Below are 19527 nucleotides of genomic sequence, written 5' to 3' on the forward strand. Positions count from 1 at the left end.
TGCTACAAGTGTGATTGTGCCATATAATAATTGCTGTTAATAGTGTTCATCATCTGTTTGACTACGTCTTTTATAAATTTTTCTGAAGATTTCTGCCATATGCACATAAACTGACAGTCACCACTGATAAGCTGCTACTAAATATTGAAGAAACTTAATTTTCTGTAAAGTTGCTTTGCAATGATTTGCATCGTAAATTGCGCTAAACAAATAAACTTGAATTGAAAAATGTTATTGAATCCATGCGTAACTTGAGACATTCCTCTTCAGGAACTCAAGCTGCGTCAGAGGATACCACCAGACTTTAAAAAATCTGCCTAATGTAGAACAGCTTAAATGAGAGAAGGAGCAGGAGCCTGACAAGTAATCAGGGACATCCCGCCCAATAGCCAAACTTCAGAAGGACTGAGTCTTGACCCCCAAGAGAGGGGAGATCAGAGGACTTAAGGCTTTAGGATAGCACCCTGATCCACCGCTTAGCATAAGCTTCTTCTGGGCAGAGGTCTCAGCCTCAACGTAACTTGGAGGAAACATGACCAGAGGGTGTCTGCCCACTAACTGGCCACTGAGAGGGGCGCGGAAGGCCGCAGTGGCTGCCACACAGACCTTCAGGGTGGAGTGGGCCAACCCTGCAGAGAAGGGCCTGTAGGAACTCCAGAACTGTACCACATGGGCAGTTAACTGGGTCAGGCTGGCGGTCTCTGCACCAGGAGGTGAAAGGTTTCCACCTCAAGGCATACAGTTTCCTCATGGAGGGAGCTCTGGATTGGAGGATGGTCTCAGCAACCTCAGTTAAGAGACCGGAAGCTATGAGCTGTGCGCCCTCAGGGGCCACACCCTATAACATTCGAGTCCGAGAAGGGGCGTGCCCTCCGCCTGTGAGAGGAGGTTCCTCCTGTCAGGAATCTCCCCTGGAGAGCTGTCTAGGAGGGAAATCAGGTCTGAGAACCTGAATAAAGACAAAGCCTCAGCAATGTCTGTACCATGGCATCCAGCCCCAATGGAGCTGAATAAGTCAGAGAGAGAACCAGAGGGGAAAGTACAATGTCTCTAGAGTTGCAAACAGGTCCAACTGAGCCTGGCAAAAATTATCCATATCTGCTTTACAACCTTGGGGTGAAGCATCCATTCCCCGGGCCGCAGCCCCTTCCTCAATAGGAAGTCTCCTCCCATATTCAAATGACCAGGAATTTGAACTGCTCTGAGCTAGAGGAGTTTGCCCTGGGACCACACAAGGATCTGGTATGCTAGTTTGTATAAACGGCACAGACCCCCTTGGTGGTTCATATGAGAGACCACCGCTTTGTTGTCGGTGCGCACCAACTCATGGTGACCTCTTTTCTGGAAGAAAGTGTTTTAGTGCTCGAAGCACGGCCAGCCTCAGGCTCCACATACAGCTATCAGCTGTTCCTTCATCTTGGCTGAGCTTAAAAAGGTGAGGAAGTTACATGACCTGCGGTGCGCTTGCGGCATTCTGAAATTTTTTTACTCGATGAGGTGCAGACGCGCCTGGGAAAAACGAGCTCGTCGGACTGCATGCGGTCTTAGATCTTAGATCTCACAGACAAATGTCTTAATAATATCGCAAATTAGAAATGTTTGGTAAGATAAAATCTGCACGATAACATCATTAAGCAAATCTCTTCGCCATCGTCACTCTTTATTATTAAGCGGGAGTTTTCATACTGTTATGTCTGTGTGTGTGCCGCGCTCGTTGTGGTGTGTGTGTGTGTGTGTGTGACTGACAGACAGCCTCCGCGGCGCTCATGAGCGATCTCGCAGATCTCACAGACAAACTTCTTAATATGATCGCACATTAGAAATGTTTGGTGAAATAAAATGTGCACGATAACATTATTACACAAAAATACATAGTACATTATTTTTTTTCCCTCCAGTATCGAAAGTAGAACCGGTACCGTCAGATCTTAATGATACTAAGGTCTTTCATAATTTAGCCCCGGGGCCAGTTTAATACCGGGTTTCGGTACCCAACCCTACTGATTACACATGTGGTTCAGAGCCAGTCACGCTGAAGGGTGTTCCCAAAGCATCCTCCAAAGCAGCTCGAGTTCATGAAGAGGAAAAATGCCATATGGCATTATGACAAGTTTGAACACACACCAGGGTTATTATTGATAAAGTATTCAAAACACTTTGTTAAATAAAATATAAATAATTCGATGAAAAACTGAACAGTTATAAACGTTGCCTCGGCAACAGTAAAGCACTAAAATTGTGGGGGGGGAAATTAAGCTAATTAAATTATACAAATAAAAGCTAATTCAAAATATTATAAAAAAAACTATATTGTATATAAATAAAACTAAAATATGCAGAACTGCTAATGACAGTATATAATAACAACTTAAATTGTGGTCTATTTACATAAAATATGGATTTTAAATATTATGCACAACACATATATGGACTAATATTATAATGCTTTTTTGTTGTTTTTCTGAGTTTTCCTACAGTCACTTTTATTGTATGGGACAAGAGCACCCAGGCCAAAAATTAGCAAAACTACTTCTGTAATATTTTATTGTTTTTTTGTCTGTTTTACAGATTCTGCTGGCTGATTTTACTGTATGTAAAAAAAAAATGCTCTGTGAACATTCTGCTAAATATATGCTTTTGTGTTTCATGAAAGATTGCAAGTTTTGCAGGTTTAAAAAGCTTTGGAATGAAATTTCAGATATTATTTCATCAACCAATTACTAATAAAACATACTGTATGTCATTTAGACATAAGTAAATATGGTTAAATATTTGAGGCTAGTAAGTATAAACAGAACAAACCTCATAGGTACATACTTCTCTGAGCAGACTGTTTCACCAAAACACCTTTACAAAGACGACTACCAGTCTTTTGAATTATTGCAGCAATACTGCAAAATCTGCAACCTATAATAATTTTGGTGCAGTTAAGTGCTACTGGTTGGAATGAAGGCCAGACTAAGAGTGAAGTATCGTTAATGAAATCCGAGTTGTCTAAAATGCTTAACGACGTACCTATGGATCCAAGAATAATACTTCATAAATGACACGCTAACAAACGGGTGCTTATACTGCAACCAGATATCTGGCCGCTGTATCACAAACCAACCCAAATCCTCAAAAGTTCAAATATCTGCTTATTTTAAAAAAACTAATACCATTATTAAATAACAATAAATCAAGGCAAAAAATGTGCCATGTCCTTTGCGAATTGCATTAAGGATTGGTGGTTTATGTGGATACTGTTGTCAGCGAAGACACACAAAAACACACAAAGCACAAAATATATTCTGTTTCAAAGGACTTTCTGGATTCAGCCCTTTTAATATACGGGGGAGGGTGTATCCAAGGTCACTTCCTGATTGTGAATCCTCCAATGAGTTTCAAGATTCAGTGCTCAAGTGTTTTTTTTTTTTTTGTGGTCTGACAATGGGAAGTGTCAGAATTTTCAATATATGTGCTTGGAAATGTCATCCAAGGTTGTATAAATGTGACAAACATGAAACATAACAAAATCAAACATGCTCTTTGTAGAAATGGCTACATCTACAAAACCATGTCACATGTACTGTCTGCTGTATAACATACATTTACTGCACAAAGGGCATAAAATCATTAATAACAGCCTGGAAAAAGCTGGACCTTTGCAGGTGTTAAACTGCACACAGACAGAATGGGTCTCGCTCTTCGGCAAGGCTGTGCAGCCACAAATTGTGCAACGCTGATGGATCGCTCGGGAAACAGCAGGAGATTGGGAAGGTTCATGTGCCACAAGCAAATCAAACACAATAAGGCAGCCACTGCTAAGCACATACACACGTCAAAACTGTAGCTTTCCATTGCACAGGCCACAGGCTGCTCAGACTTGGCAAACAAATTGGGAATGGGAAGCGTTTGGGAATAGAAAATGAACACAATTCTAGGGTAGAATCGGCATGTAATGAACCAGAAATTAATTGCAATATCAAGAGTTTTTTCTTCATTCCTATGCACTAATGCACCAAATAATATCTCTATCATTTTTATCTTTGTTATAAAAAGCCAGCAGGACCTGCTTGACCATTTCAGGACATTCGCCAAGAGGTAAAAAAAAAAAAAGAAGCAGAAGTAAAGCGAATGCAGCAGATTGGTCTCTGTTGGTCATTTTTTTTCTGGATTTTGGTGAAGAAAGAGCATTGAAAAACCTTTGGCTGTCCACCTCGCCGCCTTCTGATAAACAGCTGTTCGTACACAGCAGATAGTTGATGGTAAATCGGCAGTTATTTAGTCTGCCAGTCGATCCTTGGAGACCGTTCGGTTCCTCTACAACACTGGTTCCCTGGCAGCAGCTACTTGATATCAGACAGCCAGTGTGCGCCAAGAGAACATGACACGCTCTGAAAGAGGGCCACATCAGAGGGCCAGAGCCCAGGACCATCAAAGAGAGCGTGGAGGGAGCTCCGGGGGGAACACTGCTGTGCATCTGTTTCAGTATGCATCAGAGAGGAGGGCTGCTTTGTGTCACCTGCAGAGAGAACCAGGCAAAGCCTGTCAAGCTGTCACTGACCTGTGGCAAGATTGTCGGTGCCTGTTGCCACTGTTAGCATGTGTGCGTTCGCAAAAGGAGACACTGTATCTGCTTAACATCAGAGAGTTGAAGGAATTCTGATTGACATTGTATGATGTGTAAACCTGCAGATCATGTGCAGATGTGAAACACCTCTCCTGAGAACTGTTTACTTATTTCTTCAGGGGTTTTTGTAGATTTGGGCCAGATTTGAACTCAATTTTCCCACATGAGCAATTTTCCCACATGGGTATTGGCTTAATTCGACCAGGGAAAGCACGCTAATTGCAAGGCAACGGCTCCAGCTTTCACAGCGGTAGTTCATCCAAAAATCAATGGTTATTCATCTTCATGCCGTTCCAAATTAATATGACTTTCTTTCATCCATGTTTTTCATTGAAAGACTGTAACAGAGCTGAGGCAGATGTCATTGATCCCGGATGGGCACAAGACATGACAGACTTGACCAAAATTAATCTAAACAGACTGGTTAGGGACCAACTTAATGAAAAACAAACAACATAACGGTAAAAAAAATGACACTTTCACCAATTTTAGCTTATGGTCTTAGTGTTAAAAAAAACATCCTTTTGTGAACATCCCTTTTTTATAACAATTTTAAAGCATTATACACAAGGTACCTTGTTGTAACCAAATTTACAACATTGCATATTGCCATCCCAGAATGCATTGCAAGAAACATTTCTCCAAGATGATTGGTGAAGAGAAAAAAAAAGTAAAAAAAAATAAAGGTAAAGAAAAGTTTAAATAACTAGTAATTGTTTCAACATTTCAGTTTATGCAGATTAGAAAGGCTTTAGCTTAGTAACATGCTAATGCCAAACTATATTGTAATTAAATGCGTGTGACAGATGAGCGCTATTCTGTTCAGCAACTTTTGAAGTTATACGACATTGAACATGAGTTGAAGAGAGCTGACTTTGCTAAGCAAATTGCTCGATTTTTGAAAAGAAATATTTCTTTAAATATGTGCGTACTGTAAATTTAGTTTGTTATCTTAGCAACATGCTAACGTCAAATTCTATTGGAATCAGATATGAGTCACATATGAGTTTTATTTGTTGCCATGCACGGTTGCTGCCAATGGAGAATGTTTAATTTTGGTCATTTTTGAAGGCACATTTTTTCAAGCATGCCAACTTTGAAGAGAACAAACTATGGTAGTCAAATCGCTAGGCTATGGAGCAGAAATATATATATATATATATATATATATATATATATATATATATAATATAATTATAGATTAGATATATATAATTATAGATTGTATAGATAGATCTAATAGTTTAGCTACACAATAATACAAGACTCTATTAGAAAACAAAAGCAAGTTACAGAATATTTGTTTGTATGCACATTATGTCAAATGTTTAAGTTAAAGGGATTTTTCACCTAAAAATGAAAATTATTCCATGATTTACTCACCCTCAAGCCATTCTAGGTGTATATGACTAAAGTTATAAAGTAAAGTTAATAAAGCATAGAAACCCTAAAATTCATTCAAAACATCAAAAGCAACAATTTACTGCATATTGTGCCATTAAATATTCCTTTTTTAAAACCTCTTTTTGCTTATTAAAAAATATATTGAAGTGAGTGCAAATAAGTAATATTTTTTGAAATGAGAGACATTTTTATGAATTTCTTTTGGCCAGCGCTGGACACACATGGGGAGATCAGAAACCAAACGCCGTCTTTGATATACACGTCAGACTTAAATTTGGCGTTCATGAATAATGAATGAATGTGGTGGGGGAGCATCTTCAATAAGCCACGAGAGAGCAGTGGTAGCGCTCATCTAGTGTCTGGCACGCGCCTCTAATGACTTCACCCAGAGACCACCACGAACCCACCACTAACAACAGTAGCACTCAATGGGAGCGCCGGCTGTTTAATTAAGCATTAGTCTGCCTCTATTGAGCCAGACGGCTGTAGGACTTCTGAGAGGGATGTTAAATGTTTTAGGTCTAAATGAGAGCGTAGTCCCGTTACCTCAAACTGCTGCATTTCAGTGTAAACAGGAAAATACTCTCAACATGAACGGAAGCATTTTTTCCCCATTCTCTTTGTCCCAGCTGTGTGTTGGCAAGAACTTCACACAGCGCTAACAGATCCATTCCGCAAACAGACAGAACTGATCATTGAGGAACATCTGAGCTGTTGACACAGTGCTTGCCAAGATTCAAGTGAAACTGCTTTGTCCTTTTTGTCACAAATTTGTTGCAAATGCTGAATTTTTATTTTTAAGCATTTGCTGTGACCTCGAGTGAACTCCATTTGGTACGAGTGACTAGCAGTGACGGGATTAAAATACCTTTGCATCCTGAATTCAAGGAAAAAAGATGAAACATTCTGAGAAAAGTCAAGATGAAATTGATCATCAATGTAAATATATATAAAAAAAATAATAATCCATTGCATTAAATTGCAATCAATTAAATTGTGACAAAAATGATAAAATGTGGATATTGTTTTATGGTTTACGGTTTTATTTTTTTATAGTAACCTGATATCAAATAGAAAATTGGCATCATTACAGCCAGGGATTCAGATTAATATCTCAATGAAGGACACAATGAAAACAAGGCAGGTGGGCAGCTTTCTGGTCAGTCCTTCCAGCATTTGAATGCAAAACCTTTAGATTATAAGGTTGCATGTTCTGAGGGTTTGATTCAAGAGTCAGCATATATCATACATGCAGAGCAATGTGTATATCTGCCTCAGATCTTAAAGGTTTACCTGGTAAAAAGTTCATAGCATGTGCTTCTGCTCTCAAGCTCTGTCTGGATAGAAGGTGGGTTGGTTGAACTAGGGTCAATACAGGGCCTGTAGGAAGTGACTTCATCAGTGAAAAGATGTCGACTTGTTTTCCTTTTTCTTTTCCTGTTGTGTTCTGATAGGAACTTCCTCTCCAAAGGGGGTGGAAGTAGGTGTCACTCTCCAATCCACCCACATCACGAGGGGAAATGTCCATCACACGCCCGACCACACATTCAGCTCCATGGTAAAGAGGTGGAGATGAGCAGACTTTAGATCCCAAAAGTGATGATTAATTAACATCATGTCACCATACCGATGACACCAGGATGGCCATTTCCATTTTTCTATTTATCTCGTCCATTCATAAAAACACGTGCCTTTTTAGTGAAACAAATTAAAAATGGATCATCATTATTGGGAGAACTGTCCCTTTAAGTACAGACAGCAGATGTGGCTGTAAAGGCAAAACAGTTTCCACAACAATCACTTTCTGTATGGTAGCCTCTCTCAATGGGCTTTTATGATCTAAAGCTGCCGATTTTTGCGGTCTGGCTTCTTTCTTCCTGTAGAGTTAGTCACAGGAGCTCAGGTGGCCGCTCCAGAGTGACATAACAGCTCTGCGCCGCTCTTCCTCTCTTCGCTGATAGATTGGTAGGAGCAAGTGTCCTGCTGGCGATGCCCCCAAGCCACAGGAAACCTCGTCGGTTGCGGTGTCTAACGAGGATGTGAGCTGTGGTGATGGCATATTAACGCCCAGGCCCCGATGGACAGCCAGAATAAAAAGACAACATGGCGACGATTCAATACGAATTGTTTCAGGTGAAACAATGGTCTTTACGGCTGGTCGTTCAAAGAGTGTGGGAGAGGTGAGTCCATCTGCACTCTGAGGTTTGAAATGTGTCTCATTGTTTTTCAGCTGAACGCCTCTTTATTTTGGTGTATTGTCAGTGGGATTGAAGGTCCAACAAGTTCAAAGCTTTTTTTCCTGTGCTAAAACTTGTGAAAAGATGAATATGTGTGATTTAAAAAATATATATCTCTTTTGTAAAATATATTTTTTTTATAAAATTATTTATGTAATAAACATTTTTATTTTCAGTGTTTTCATTTGAATTTCAATTCACAATTTAATCATTTTGTTAGGTGCGTTTGTCATTTTTATTTTATATTTTATTATAAAGTTATACATTTTATGTATGTTTTACAAACATTTAGCACATAAATAAATATACACATACTGTATATAAATACATGTAAATGTATATTAAAAACTAAAATAACAGATGCATAAACAACAAATATGAATATAAATCCATCTATATATAAATTGGATCAATATGTATATTTTACAATTACAAAATACTTTAAATGTAAATATAATTAATGCAAACACTAACAAAACAAAAGAAATAAACATGAAAAAATATAGCTCAAGGAAAATAGAGTTAATAACTTAACTTAATTAAAAAATTAAGAAAATTTGTAAAAAAAAAAAAAATACCCAAAATTCAGAGCTGCTCCATGTCCACTACTATCACTCATCAGCAACAGCAGTAATCGGATCTTTAGAGGAAAGAAATCAAGTGCAATTTAAATTATTTCTATGGATTAAGAGCAAAGCTGTTTAGTAAATCAGTCATATCTCAGGCTATGACCACAATGCTGATCATTTGACCTGTTTTTCAAATCTCAAAAGATTTCCAGGACATTTAAGACTGAATGTTCTAGAACACTTTGTTAATTGAAATAAATGTCTGAATGATAGACAAAGTCACACAATCTGTCACAGCATGGAAATGATCAGTAAATAAGAATAAAGTCTGTAAAAGAGCATCTAGTCACTTAATCTTGTTCTGCCCACAAAAGTGGCATCCCTATCACAAAGACTTAAAATGAGCACCTTGAAGCAAAAAACTTTCAAAACTTCAGTATCACTTCAGATATTATAACAATCTGATGACATTATAAACTATAGTTGCCTAATAAACCCATTCCCTCAGCCTATCCTGTCCAGTCTCCGTTAAGCAATGAATAAAATTGGGAAAACGTCCAAATGTAAGGTTTCAAAATCTAAGGTATGGCATCTGATTTAAATGCCACAAGGAAAAATTTGCCAGATAAGTTAAAATATATGTGAGGAAAAAATAATAAATGAGGACAAAAATGTAATTGAAAAATATATTAGAGGCTAGCAGTTATTCAGGTGTTTACTGACAAACATTTTTGTCATTCTGCAGTCTCCGTGCCTTTTTGGTTTCATTTCTTTTCCCTTTTGGCACAAAAAATGTTTCATTAACTTTGACTGAAGTGTGATTGACCTCTCGTGTGGCCGAGAAATAAGTCCTGACAGCGTTGTGCAGGTGTGAAGTCAAACAGGAATCAGTGCAGCACCTCTGCTGGTGTGTCAAGAGTCTGCAAGTTCAGGAGATCCCTGTGGGGCTGAACAAGTGTGTGTGTGTGTGTGTGTGTGTGTGTGTGTGTGGGAGACACAACTAGCGCGAGGTCCTGTGGCTGACAGCAGCTCTCCTGCCAGGATGTGTAACCTCACCCGGCCAAAACAGGAAGCCCTGCCACTCACTTAGTGATTGACACACTGGCGGAAGTTCATAAAGGTTCTAGAAGGGCTGTAGTCCATGTTCAGGGGTTGCTGAAGGGGCCACCTGGTACAGTGCACTGAGGACGAGAGAGCTCTCGTTACATTTAAGAGCATACTTGCCTGTCCGCCAGTCCTCCTCTGGGTCAAATAATGCTGTGACAAATACTTTCAAAAAGCAATAAATACTCTCATGAAAATAAAAGCAGCTATAAGTAATAAAAAAAAAAGTAAATAAAGAAATAAAGAAATGATAGATCAAATAAATGAAAAAATTAATCTAATATTTAATATTAATAAAGATAAAATAAAATAATTTCTCTAATTTCTGAGCAACCCAGCCCAACATTAGCACATAATACCCTTAAAAAAATATATATAGAAATATAGAAATTATATAGTGTATATATACATAAGAAAAGAAAATATGCAATCACACACACACACACAAACACACATGCACAACAACAAAAAACATCCCAATAATGCAACTTTAGGTGGGCAGTTTGGCGAAGCTAATTGGAAAAACTAATAATAATAATAAAAAGAAGAAGAAGAAGAAGAAAGGCCTTAGAGAGCTTTTCAAGAGTCCGATGGAATCAACATGTGGAGATCTCAGCACTGGAGAGGATCTGATCGGGGAACAGACTGCCGTTTCACAGCTGAGAGTGATCATGACTCTTGCATCATGGGATGTGTCACACTATGACACAATGCTAGTTCACACCAAACTGCCAATTATCAATAAGCTGCGCCCTGCTTTCCTCACTTCTCCAGCAGGAACCAGTGTGTGCACGCCAGGGCCTGTGACCTTGAGCGTGAAGGGGTGCCTCGTGCACTGTGTACACCTCAAACTGATTCATACCATGGGGAATCTGGACATTTCTATGTAAAGCCTCAAGTGTGAATTACATTATGTGTACTCTTGTGTTAGATTTCTGTTTACAGTGAGCAAAAAAGTAAAAAGCAATGATCAGAACACATTTCCCTTCAGATCAGACAGAGACCACCCAAAAGAGCACAAAATCTGTAAACCTTAAACATGACATAATGAGAGGGAAGTCGTTTTATGAAATGCAATCAGAAGTTGAAAGTGTGATGATAATGCTATCAGTCTGACACAACAGACAGGGACATCATTTTTTGGCGGCCACCAGAGGGCTGCTGTCTTTGATGATCACTCTGCTTCCTCTCTATGAACCATGTTTATAAGTGAACATGATTCTCAATTAGTTTATCATTATCAATTATTTATTTTTATTACCATTCCAGTGATTTTAAGACACTTCACATCAATAATTGAATACAATGTTGAAAAGTAATTAAAATGCTACTTTTGAACTAGAAAATACAGCTTGTTTTATATACTGTAATGTGATGTTATAGTTCATATAAGCTGTTAACCAAAAAAAAAAAAAAAACCTGTCAACCTGAAATAGATGTAGATTTGGACTGTAAGTTAGTAACTGTAGTAGAGTTAGGGAATTTTATTCAAATCAGCTACTCTATTGATTCATTTGTTCATTGATTCATTGACTCTTTCTGTTGCAAGTTGCAGCATTTTGATATGTACATCATAAGCAAGTCATTGAATCATTCAATAAACATATATATATATATATATATTGTAATATAGTTATGAGCAAGACACTGGATCAGAGACACTAAACCAATTCGTTTAATGTTTTTTTGTTTTAAAATTGGCACATTTTTTTTTAAATGTGAGGAACTTCATAACAATTCCTTCACTTATACGTTTTTTTTTTTGTTACTTAGTTATGAGTGAGTCACTGAATCAGTCAGTAAACCAATTTGTCATTGGTTTTTTTGGTATTAAAAGTGGCAGGATTCATTCATTCACAAGTTTTTTTTTTTGTTACTTAGTAATGAACTATTAGTTATTAAGGGAGAAATTGTAGAAAGATTACTTCATTTAAAATATTTGTTCAAAAACCGAAACCCCACTATAGTGCTACAAACTACTTTTTTACAATATATTAACCATTGGTACTCATACACATTTCTGAGCTGGGGTAAAGGGTTTGGCATCATTTTTGTGTCATTGTAGAAGAAGCAAATTGATTTTCTTTTCAGATGTCAAATAACCTTGGATCCTTATTGATAGATGGGCGCAGAAGTAGAGTGAGGCCTTACCTGTCCAGAGAGGTGGATACCAGTGTCAGGACATCGCAGGTCTTCATTTAGGTTGTCGTGGACACAGGGGAGGGACAGATGCCCTGTGAAGTCACATGACAAAGTCACAATTAATCAGTAAATAAAGGCGGTGGCAAACACAAAAATTTGTGGTTAAAATTTGCAACCACCATATTGCAAAATGCTTATCAAACTGGATGCAACTCTTTTATTCAACTGTCCAGACAAAAAAGCAATCGATCGCGCACGCTAATATTTGACTGCACATCAATATAGTACAAGCTATAATTCTAAAACCTTTATCAAACACACTCAGAAAAAACAGCACTAATATGGCATTAATTCCTCAAATTTATGGACAACGTGTTTAGATGCTATGATAGTACAGCAGGGATGAGCACAATCTTTGCCTCCCATCCCAGAGGGCTCAGTCCTCAATTGGTGGGGTCTCTGTGTGCCCATAAATCTGGGGGCACTTCGTAATACGCGATGAGTCTAAGCGAGACATCAGGCCTGTGAGCAGCGTGTCCTGAATACATACCGGGCTTTGTACGTCAATGCTACTGTTCCATTCAAGAGTCACTTACCATTGAAGTGACAAGTCACATATACTACAGAATGGTATCCCTCACAATGAAAAATCATTGACTTCCACACACAAAGAACAGTTCATTTATGTAAGTGGAGCAGATGTGTCAGATCTCAACTTCACTTTACAGTCCAAGACGTAATAATCTCTTTGTATGTGCGAACTTACGATTGTGCTACTATGTGATGAGGAAAAAATGCAAGACATTGACAGGAAGTTTTGAAAAGAAGTTCTCAAAGAGTAAGTTGAAGAGAAAATATCAAATAGATTGCAAGTAACCATAGAAATAAATAGGGCCGGGACTCGATTAAAAAAATTAATCTAATTAATTAGAGGCTTTGTAATTAATTAATCAAAATTAATCGCATTTTAATCGCATATAAATATTTGACCTGAGAACAGTGAGAAGTATTTTTTTTTTCACATGAATTTATAGTATACCATTGAATAATGACTGAATACATAAGCTTAAGCAACAAAATATTGTTTATTTTAGCATGTTGTTTAGTCTAGCAGACCAGTGCAATTTTTGCCATGAAGTGTAGCAATAGCATATTTAGAAACAATTTAGAAATAGTACATTTCAGAAATTCAGGAAGCTTATAGGTGCTGGAACCTTCTGTAAAGAGTTTTTTAAGTAAAACACAATACTGTCAATTACATTCAGAACATTGGAAACACTGACTATTAGAAAACATCTCTCTGTTGCTTCAGAGGCCATAACATACTAAGTCCAACTCTCAATAACCTTGGCCAAAACAATAAAGAGTTCAACATAAACTGTTGCACCAACAAAATAATATATAGTTCAACATAAAGTGTCCACGCTAGCTGCTAAATGTTTTGCGTTGAGGTGATACTTGAGGCTCGATGTGCTGCTGCGGTGATATGCGAACGCTAGTCGGTGCTTCAGTATAATCGGTCCGCCAAAACGCATCCAGTGAGAAGCGTTCCGCGGTGCAAAAATTAGTTATAAAAAATGCGGGAATTTTTTTTTCTGTAATTAATTAATCTTAGTTAACGCATTATTTTTTGTGTAATTAATTAATCTCAATTAACGCGTTAAAGTCCCGGCCCTAAAATAAATAAATGGTAATATATATATAAATATATATATATATATATAAATATATATATATTGTTCATTGCCAGTTACATCCTCATATATATATTAGTGGTGGGCCGTTATCGCCGTTAACGTGCTGCGTTAACGCGAGACTCTTATCGGGCGATAAAAAAAATATCGCCGTTAATCTATTCTCAAGGTTGGGTTGGGAGCTGGGTCTACACTAAGCAAGCTATGATGACTTTCACCTTGATATTTTATATAACCGACTGGTAGAGGCCAGCCTAACGGACAGCGACACTGAACCGAGCTCTCTTCTGCGAAGTTATCCTCAAAGTCCCTCCAGCACCGGAACGAACAAATACAAACCGCAGTTTGAAACAAACAACAAGATGCGAAAGAGCCCGATTCAGTACTCACGGTGTCTGGTGTTCAGGGCAGAGAAGGGCGTCTCTAGACGCTAAAAATAAGCGTTTTCAGGTGTTTTGATAAAAACACTTGAACATCGAATTTGCTTATTTTTGCTCTAGTGCCGACAAATACATACGAAATATGTCAAAATATCCACCTTGGAAATTATGCTCGAAAAAACTGTCAGTTATTTCTTAAGTGAAAGTAAACAGTTGAGGAAAAAAATGGGATGTGTATTATATTGGATGCGTTCATCGTCTCTTAAAGTGACCGCGCATAATTTAGCTACTGGCTGCTGTAATGTTAATCCAAGAAAATGAAAATCACTCACTGCTCTTGACTACTTTGTAGTTTTAACAGTCAAACCAAAAAATATTCAGACATCACATATATTTTTTATATATATAGCAAAACTGTAATAATGTGAGAAATGTTGAAGGTGTCTGAATAAATGTAGGTTTCATTGTATATTTAATTTTTACATTGAAGACTATCCAGTGCTTTTTTACATTTAATTATTTAGTTTCTGTACCTTGACACCTACAAACTTGAAAAAACCTTTAACATTGTGTAAATAGCACAAATAAATAAAAATAAACGAACATACAAATTAGACAATTTCAAACAGGGCCCACTGGTACAACCTTCACCCGGTCCCGCTTGTGCAATGTGGAATTAGTTTACAGCTTTTTCAAGCAGTTTGTGATGCATTTTGGAAACAGGAGATGTACATTTCTAATGCACTATCTAGCTTGATAAACCCCTTCTCAAAGACTTACTTTTTGTCAATTTTATTTGGTTAACACACATATTCTGAATGCCATCGGCAGAATTCGAATGAGCCATTTTAATCCAGATTAATCTAGATTAATTTCAAGATCACAGTGAGATTAATCTAGATAAAAAAATGTAATCTATGCCCACCTCTAATATATATATATATATAGGGAGGTTTCAGATTTTGCCAAGTAAACCCAATTTTGTCTCCAAATAATATCCTCCTCAACACACACGACTGTCATGGTTGGCGAGCGTCCTGCGACAGGATTAATCTTCTGCAAAGGAGGGTGGGCCGGGGCAGCCAGAACTCATTTGGTGTGTTGCTATGAAATGGCTGCCCATCAGAAATCTCTTCATATATCTCTGTCTCATCTACATGGGTGGAAATGTAGGGATGAAGGGCTGAAAGGCGAGAGGGAGGGTGTAAGGGGCGTCTGGAGGAGAGAGGTCAGCACATTCAAGGAGTCCATCATTCTGACGTGTCAAAGCGTCTCTTAACTGAGTTTGTGGAAGTGTCAGTGTGTGTTCAGCGACACAAGCTTCAGTTCTTCAGTCTGTTCTGAGATATGAAGAAACTTTCTGAGGAGACAAATCAGATGTGAGATAATACGACTTTCATTAAGCTCAAAAAAGCAAAAAAAAACTTGATACAACATAGGCTGTAAAAATTCAACAAAAAAGAGGCTCTGATGAAGGCAATGGTAAAGATAGTGATTGTTACCAAAAATGTTTCTAAAGCACTCGACCATCTTCCATTGTTCTGTTACTTTCTTGACACATGGTTTATTGTCAGTCTTACATCAGCAACTCCAAGGTTTCAACACTGGCCCGGATCTCAAAGTATTCTTGATAAAACAATACCAGCTGAGGTAAACACAAACAGCTAAAGGTAAACAGAGTGTAAAACCCAGAGGTGAATTTAGTTCTGGACCATCTGTTCACTACATTGTGATCAGGCAGGCATAATGGCAGATATCCGAGTGCAGAAACTGAGAATTAAATACCTGCATGAGCTCAAGGGACAATGAAAAGCTGTTTTGTTTTATCTCATCTGCCATTATTGTATTATTGTATTGAGTATTCTGGGAGATCACAATGTGACAAGGTGGCTTCGGCAGCAGTGCTTTCAAATGTTTTAATACAAAGTAAAAAAAAGAAATTGGATGCTGATTTGAAAGTATACAAATATATATTAATTAGTTTGTCCGCAAGTTGACAACACTGGCCCAGCCCATTGTTTCACAGTTGAAAAAAGAAACGGAACAACTAAGAAAACACCGGAAACACAACAAGAACAGACAGCACTTGTGTGAGGAAGATGAAATATGAAAGAAATATGCACAGCTCTAGTTTAAAAGAGCACAAAGACATTTAAACACTCATAACTGTAGAGAAATTATCTTTTGAAATACATTTCAGTATCATCTTTGGTCCGCACCACACCCAGTAACAGTTGTCCCACCTAAATGTTACGCTATCATCCTTTTTCAAGAATGTAACAGAAGTCTTATAGTACAAGGAACTATTGGGAAATATGTAATTACCCCTTAACTGTCACTCACATTTTTGAACATAGACTTTATAGTGCATGATTAAAACTTAAATTTTTATAATTCATGAATGAAAACATTTTGTTACATGATTTTGATGTACCATTTACATGGTAATGCAATGTCTGATTTAAAAATGTTTTTTAAAGGATGAATTTTGCGATTTTAAGTTTTCAGTTGATATATTATTTTTAAAGATTTCTAAAATGTGATAGAGAAAAAGACAACGAAGAAGTCTTTTTTTAAACAAAGGTCAAAACTCCTGTTATAATAAAGATTTTTGAGGGGGCACTCTTGTCATAAATTAATCTATTACTTTTCCACATCATTTTTTTTACAAAAAACATTGGCAAAATATATATTTGGGAGTCTTAGCCATTTCCAACGATATACAGTTTGTCAAGATTAGATTAGATTTAATTGTTATATAGTTAAGTAAATGTGGGCGTCCTGTATAAGGGACGGGGTGACAGTTAAAGGGTTAAAAAAATCGTATCCCTTTCTCAAGCTGATTTCAGATTTTACAAATGTCAATAGATGTAGCCCAAAATGAGCTGACATGAGGTATTCAGTATTTCCAGAAGACCTGGTAAACCTTCAGAGCTGTCAGGAAGTTTTTACTCTCTGGAAAAAAAAGTGTGTTGTCTTGGCCTGCTCTCTCTTTCTCCAGCTTTGAGAGAAGCCAGGCACTGCAGGATAATCACAGTTTAATAGGAGCAAATATTGAAAGCAGGACCTGACCAACCAGATCCCCTTTCCTAGCTCTCCTCTCCCAGTGCGCCTGCGAAAAACGCTAGCACATGGGTGCAGAAGAAATTGATCATTTCATGATATATCAATTAACGTGAAGAATTGGAGGAAACCTTCGTATTGACGTTCGTTCAGTGTTTGCGTTGGAATAGTTCAGTTGAACGGCGTTGGAAATGCCACTCTGTCGAAATTCTAACAACCTTGTTAAAGCAGAACCATTCACGTGTACTGATCTAGAGTTTCAGCTCCAAAAAGGAATAGAAACGGTCCAAGAAGCCGTCCAGATAAACTCAGTCACGTCTTTTTTTGTAGCATACATGCTTGTGTTTTTTTGTACTTGTTCTTAAGATGAACTTGTAGGGAGCGTGTTCCCTCACAGGCATCCTGTTTACCATGCAGAGCCATTGCATGCTGGGAGAGAGACATGTACACAGACTGGGGCCTCTTTCTAATGATTTCCCACACCTGCACATCTGCTGCCGTTTTAATTAATACTCTAAGGAGGTTTGTCGCGGGTAATCAAAAACATTGTCACTTAAGGAATCCTTCATCATAGAACAAAAATCAATACTTGAGTAGAATAAGGGGAACTTGTGAAGTAGCCCACGTCTCAATAAACAATCCCCAAAAAAGTAAAGGTGGGATAAAAGTGTAGAAGACTTTACTCCAGATGTTCGGTACTGCAGAGTTTTTTCGTGAAGCAGCAACACGTAGTGAAGGGCTGGGCATAATTTTTATGCAGGCCTTGGTTCCTAGGTTTCATACGGGTGGGGTGGGGTGGGGGGGTTATGGTGAAGGCAATAGTCGCATCAGCTCTCTTCAGCTCTGGAGCATCACTGCATCCTCTCTCCTCGCTGATTTATAGCCCGCCGCTGACCTCTGAGGTCGTAACATGGTGATGGGTGACTGGCTCTCAACGGTAAGCTACTGGCACTTGACAAAGTGCCGGGAGCAGAATGAATTTACTCCTCTTTTCCTCAATCATCAACAGGCGCACGCCGGCTTGCTGCCCTGACCCCCTCTCATCCTGACTGCTATAACACGATCTCCCATCTCATAGAGGAGCGAGGGAGAGGGAGGCTGAAAAATTTACTGTCATTTCTACTTTCCAATGAGCTTCGGTGAGCACTTCTTTCACCTTCAGGTTGCTTCGCGTGCTTGGGATAAGGAGGGAAGACGTGGGACTTTGATGCACCTGTCTAACTTTGGGTCGTTCACCAGGGGTACTTCAATCTGCTATTACTTCCATCAACTTGATAATGGCATCTGAAAGCAAGTTCAATTTAATAAGCAAATAAATCTCTTTACAGGTGGATGGTTCATGTACCGCATTCGTCAATGCATGGATGTGCCAGTTAGCCACAAACAAATACTTACCAAAGCAATCATTAACGACATAAGCAAAAATCCATTCAGTTACTTGCCTTTTATTGTCGCTACAGTTTGGTGGGGGATTGTAAATTAAGAAGATATAAAAAGCATAATTTCCTAAAGTAGGATTTTAAATTATCCTGCAGTGCAAATGTTGGCCCATTATGGCAGGCGAGACACAGTAGGTTATAATTGAAAATAAAACAGCCATTTAAAAGCCATTCAATAAGCCACTGGGAAATTGATCAGGCTATAAAATCTGTCACTACCGGGGCGAGAGGCTGGCGCTCTTGTAGAGCGTCCACTTCAGTCCTGACACAGCACTATCCCTCCAGACTTCATGGTCTACATACCGGCATACAAACAAGAGATGCCGCGAAAGTACACTTCCCGATGGAGATGCTTTCCTTGTGTCCTCGGGCATGCATTTAAATTGAGCAACAAACATAATGTTGTAGTACGTAGAGGAAGCCTCTGACTATCTCTGGAAAAACTGGGAAAAATGATTTCCCTCAGTGGTAAGGAGTGGTAAAAAAAAAAATGATAAAAGATTGCAAGAGCAGGCACAAGTGCGCAGAAAAAAAAAACACATTCCGCTCCTGCTTCTTTAACTTTCAATTCTCCCAAGCATCTCTGCTTCACAGCCCCTGGCTATTGCCTTTCTCAATCTATCCCTGGGGAGGCAGGAGTTATGGGCCCTGTCGATTGAGGAGAAAGGGATGTTATTCCCCTGTCACCCTCACCCGGTCCGCCAGCAGCCCTGCCCTGATCTATGGCCACCGTGGCGGGGTAGAAGTGTCTTGATGCACCATTGGTTTCCAGCGCTGTCTCCCCCCACCTTGATGCTCAAACTCATACTACTTTTACAACCCCCTTACCGACCCTTTAAACCCCCCCCCCCCCTCCATGATTCTTGTTGGGGAGCTCTCTGAA

At 38.5% G+C, this 19527-nt stretch overlaps 1 protein-coding gene across 3 annotated transcripts in view; it reads right to left on the reverse strand.

The window, feature by feature from the left end:
• The window catches only part of LOC113064983 (adhesion G-protein coupled receptor D2), a 78898-nt gene that overhangs the window by 6917 nt on the left and 52454 nt on the right, over positions 1-19527 (reverse strand). For 2 of the 3 annotated variants that reach the window (XM_026236048.1, XM_026236045.1), the window contains one exon: positions 12078-12160. In XM_026236048.1, the coding sequence (XP_026091833.1) occupies positions 12078-12160 (83 nt within the window). Of the gene's footprint in view, positions 1-8838; positions 10004-12077; positions 12161-19527 lie in introns of those variants that run through there. The other variant, XM_026236047.1, reaches the window with a different exon arrangement.

Source organism: Carassius auratus, chromosome 47 (genome assembly GCF_003368295.1).
Source record: "Carassius auratus strain Wakin chromosome 47, ASM336829v1, whole genome shotgun sequence".
Lineage (NCBI taxonomy): Eukaryota > Metazoa > Chordata > Actinopteri > Cypriniformes > Cyprinidae > Carassius > Carassius auratus.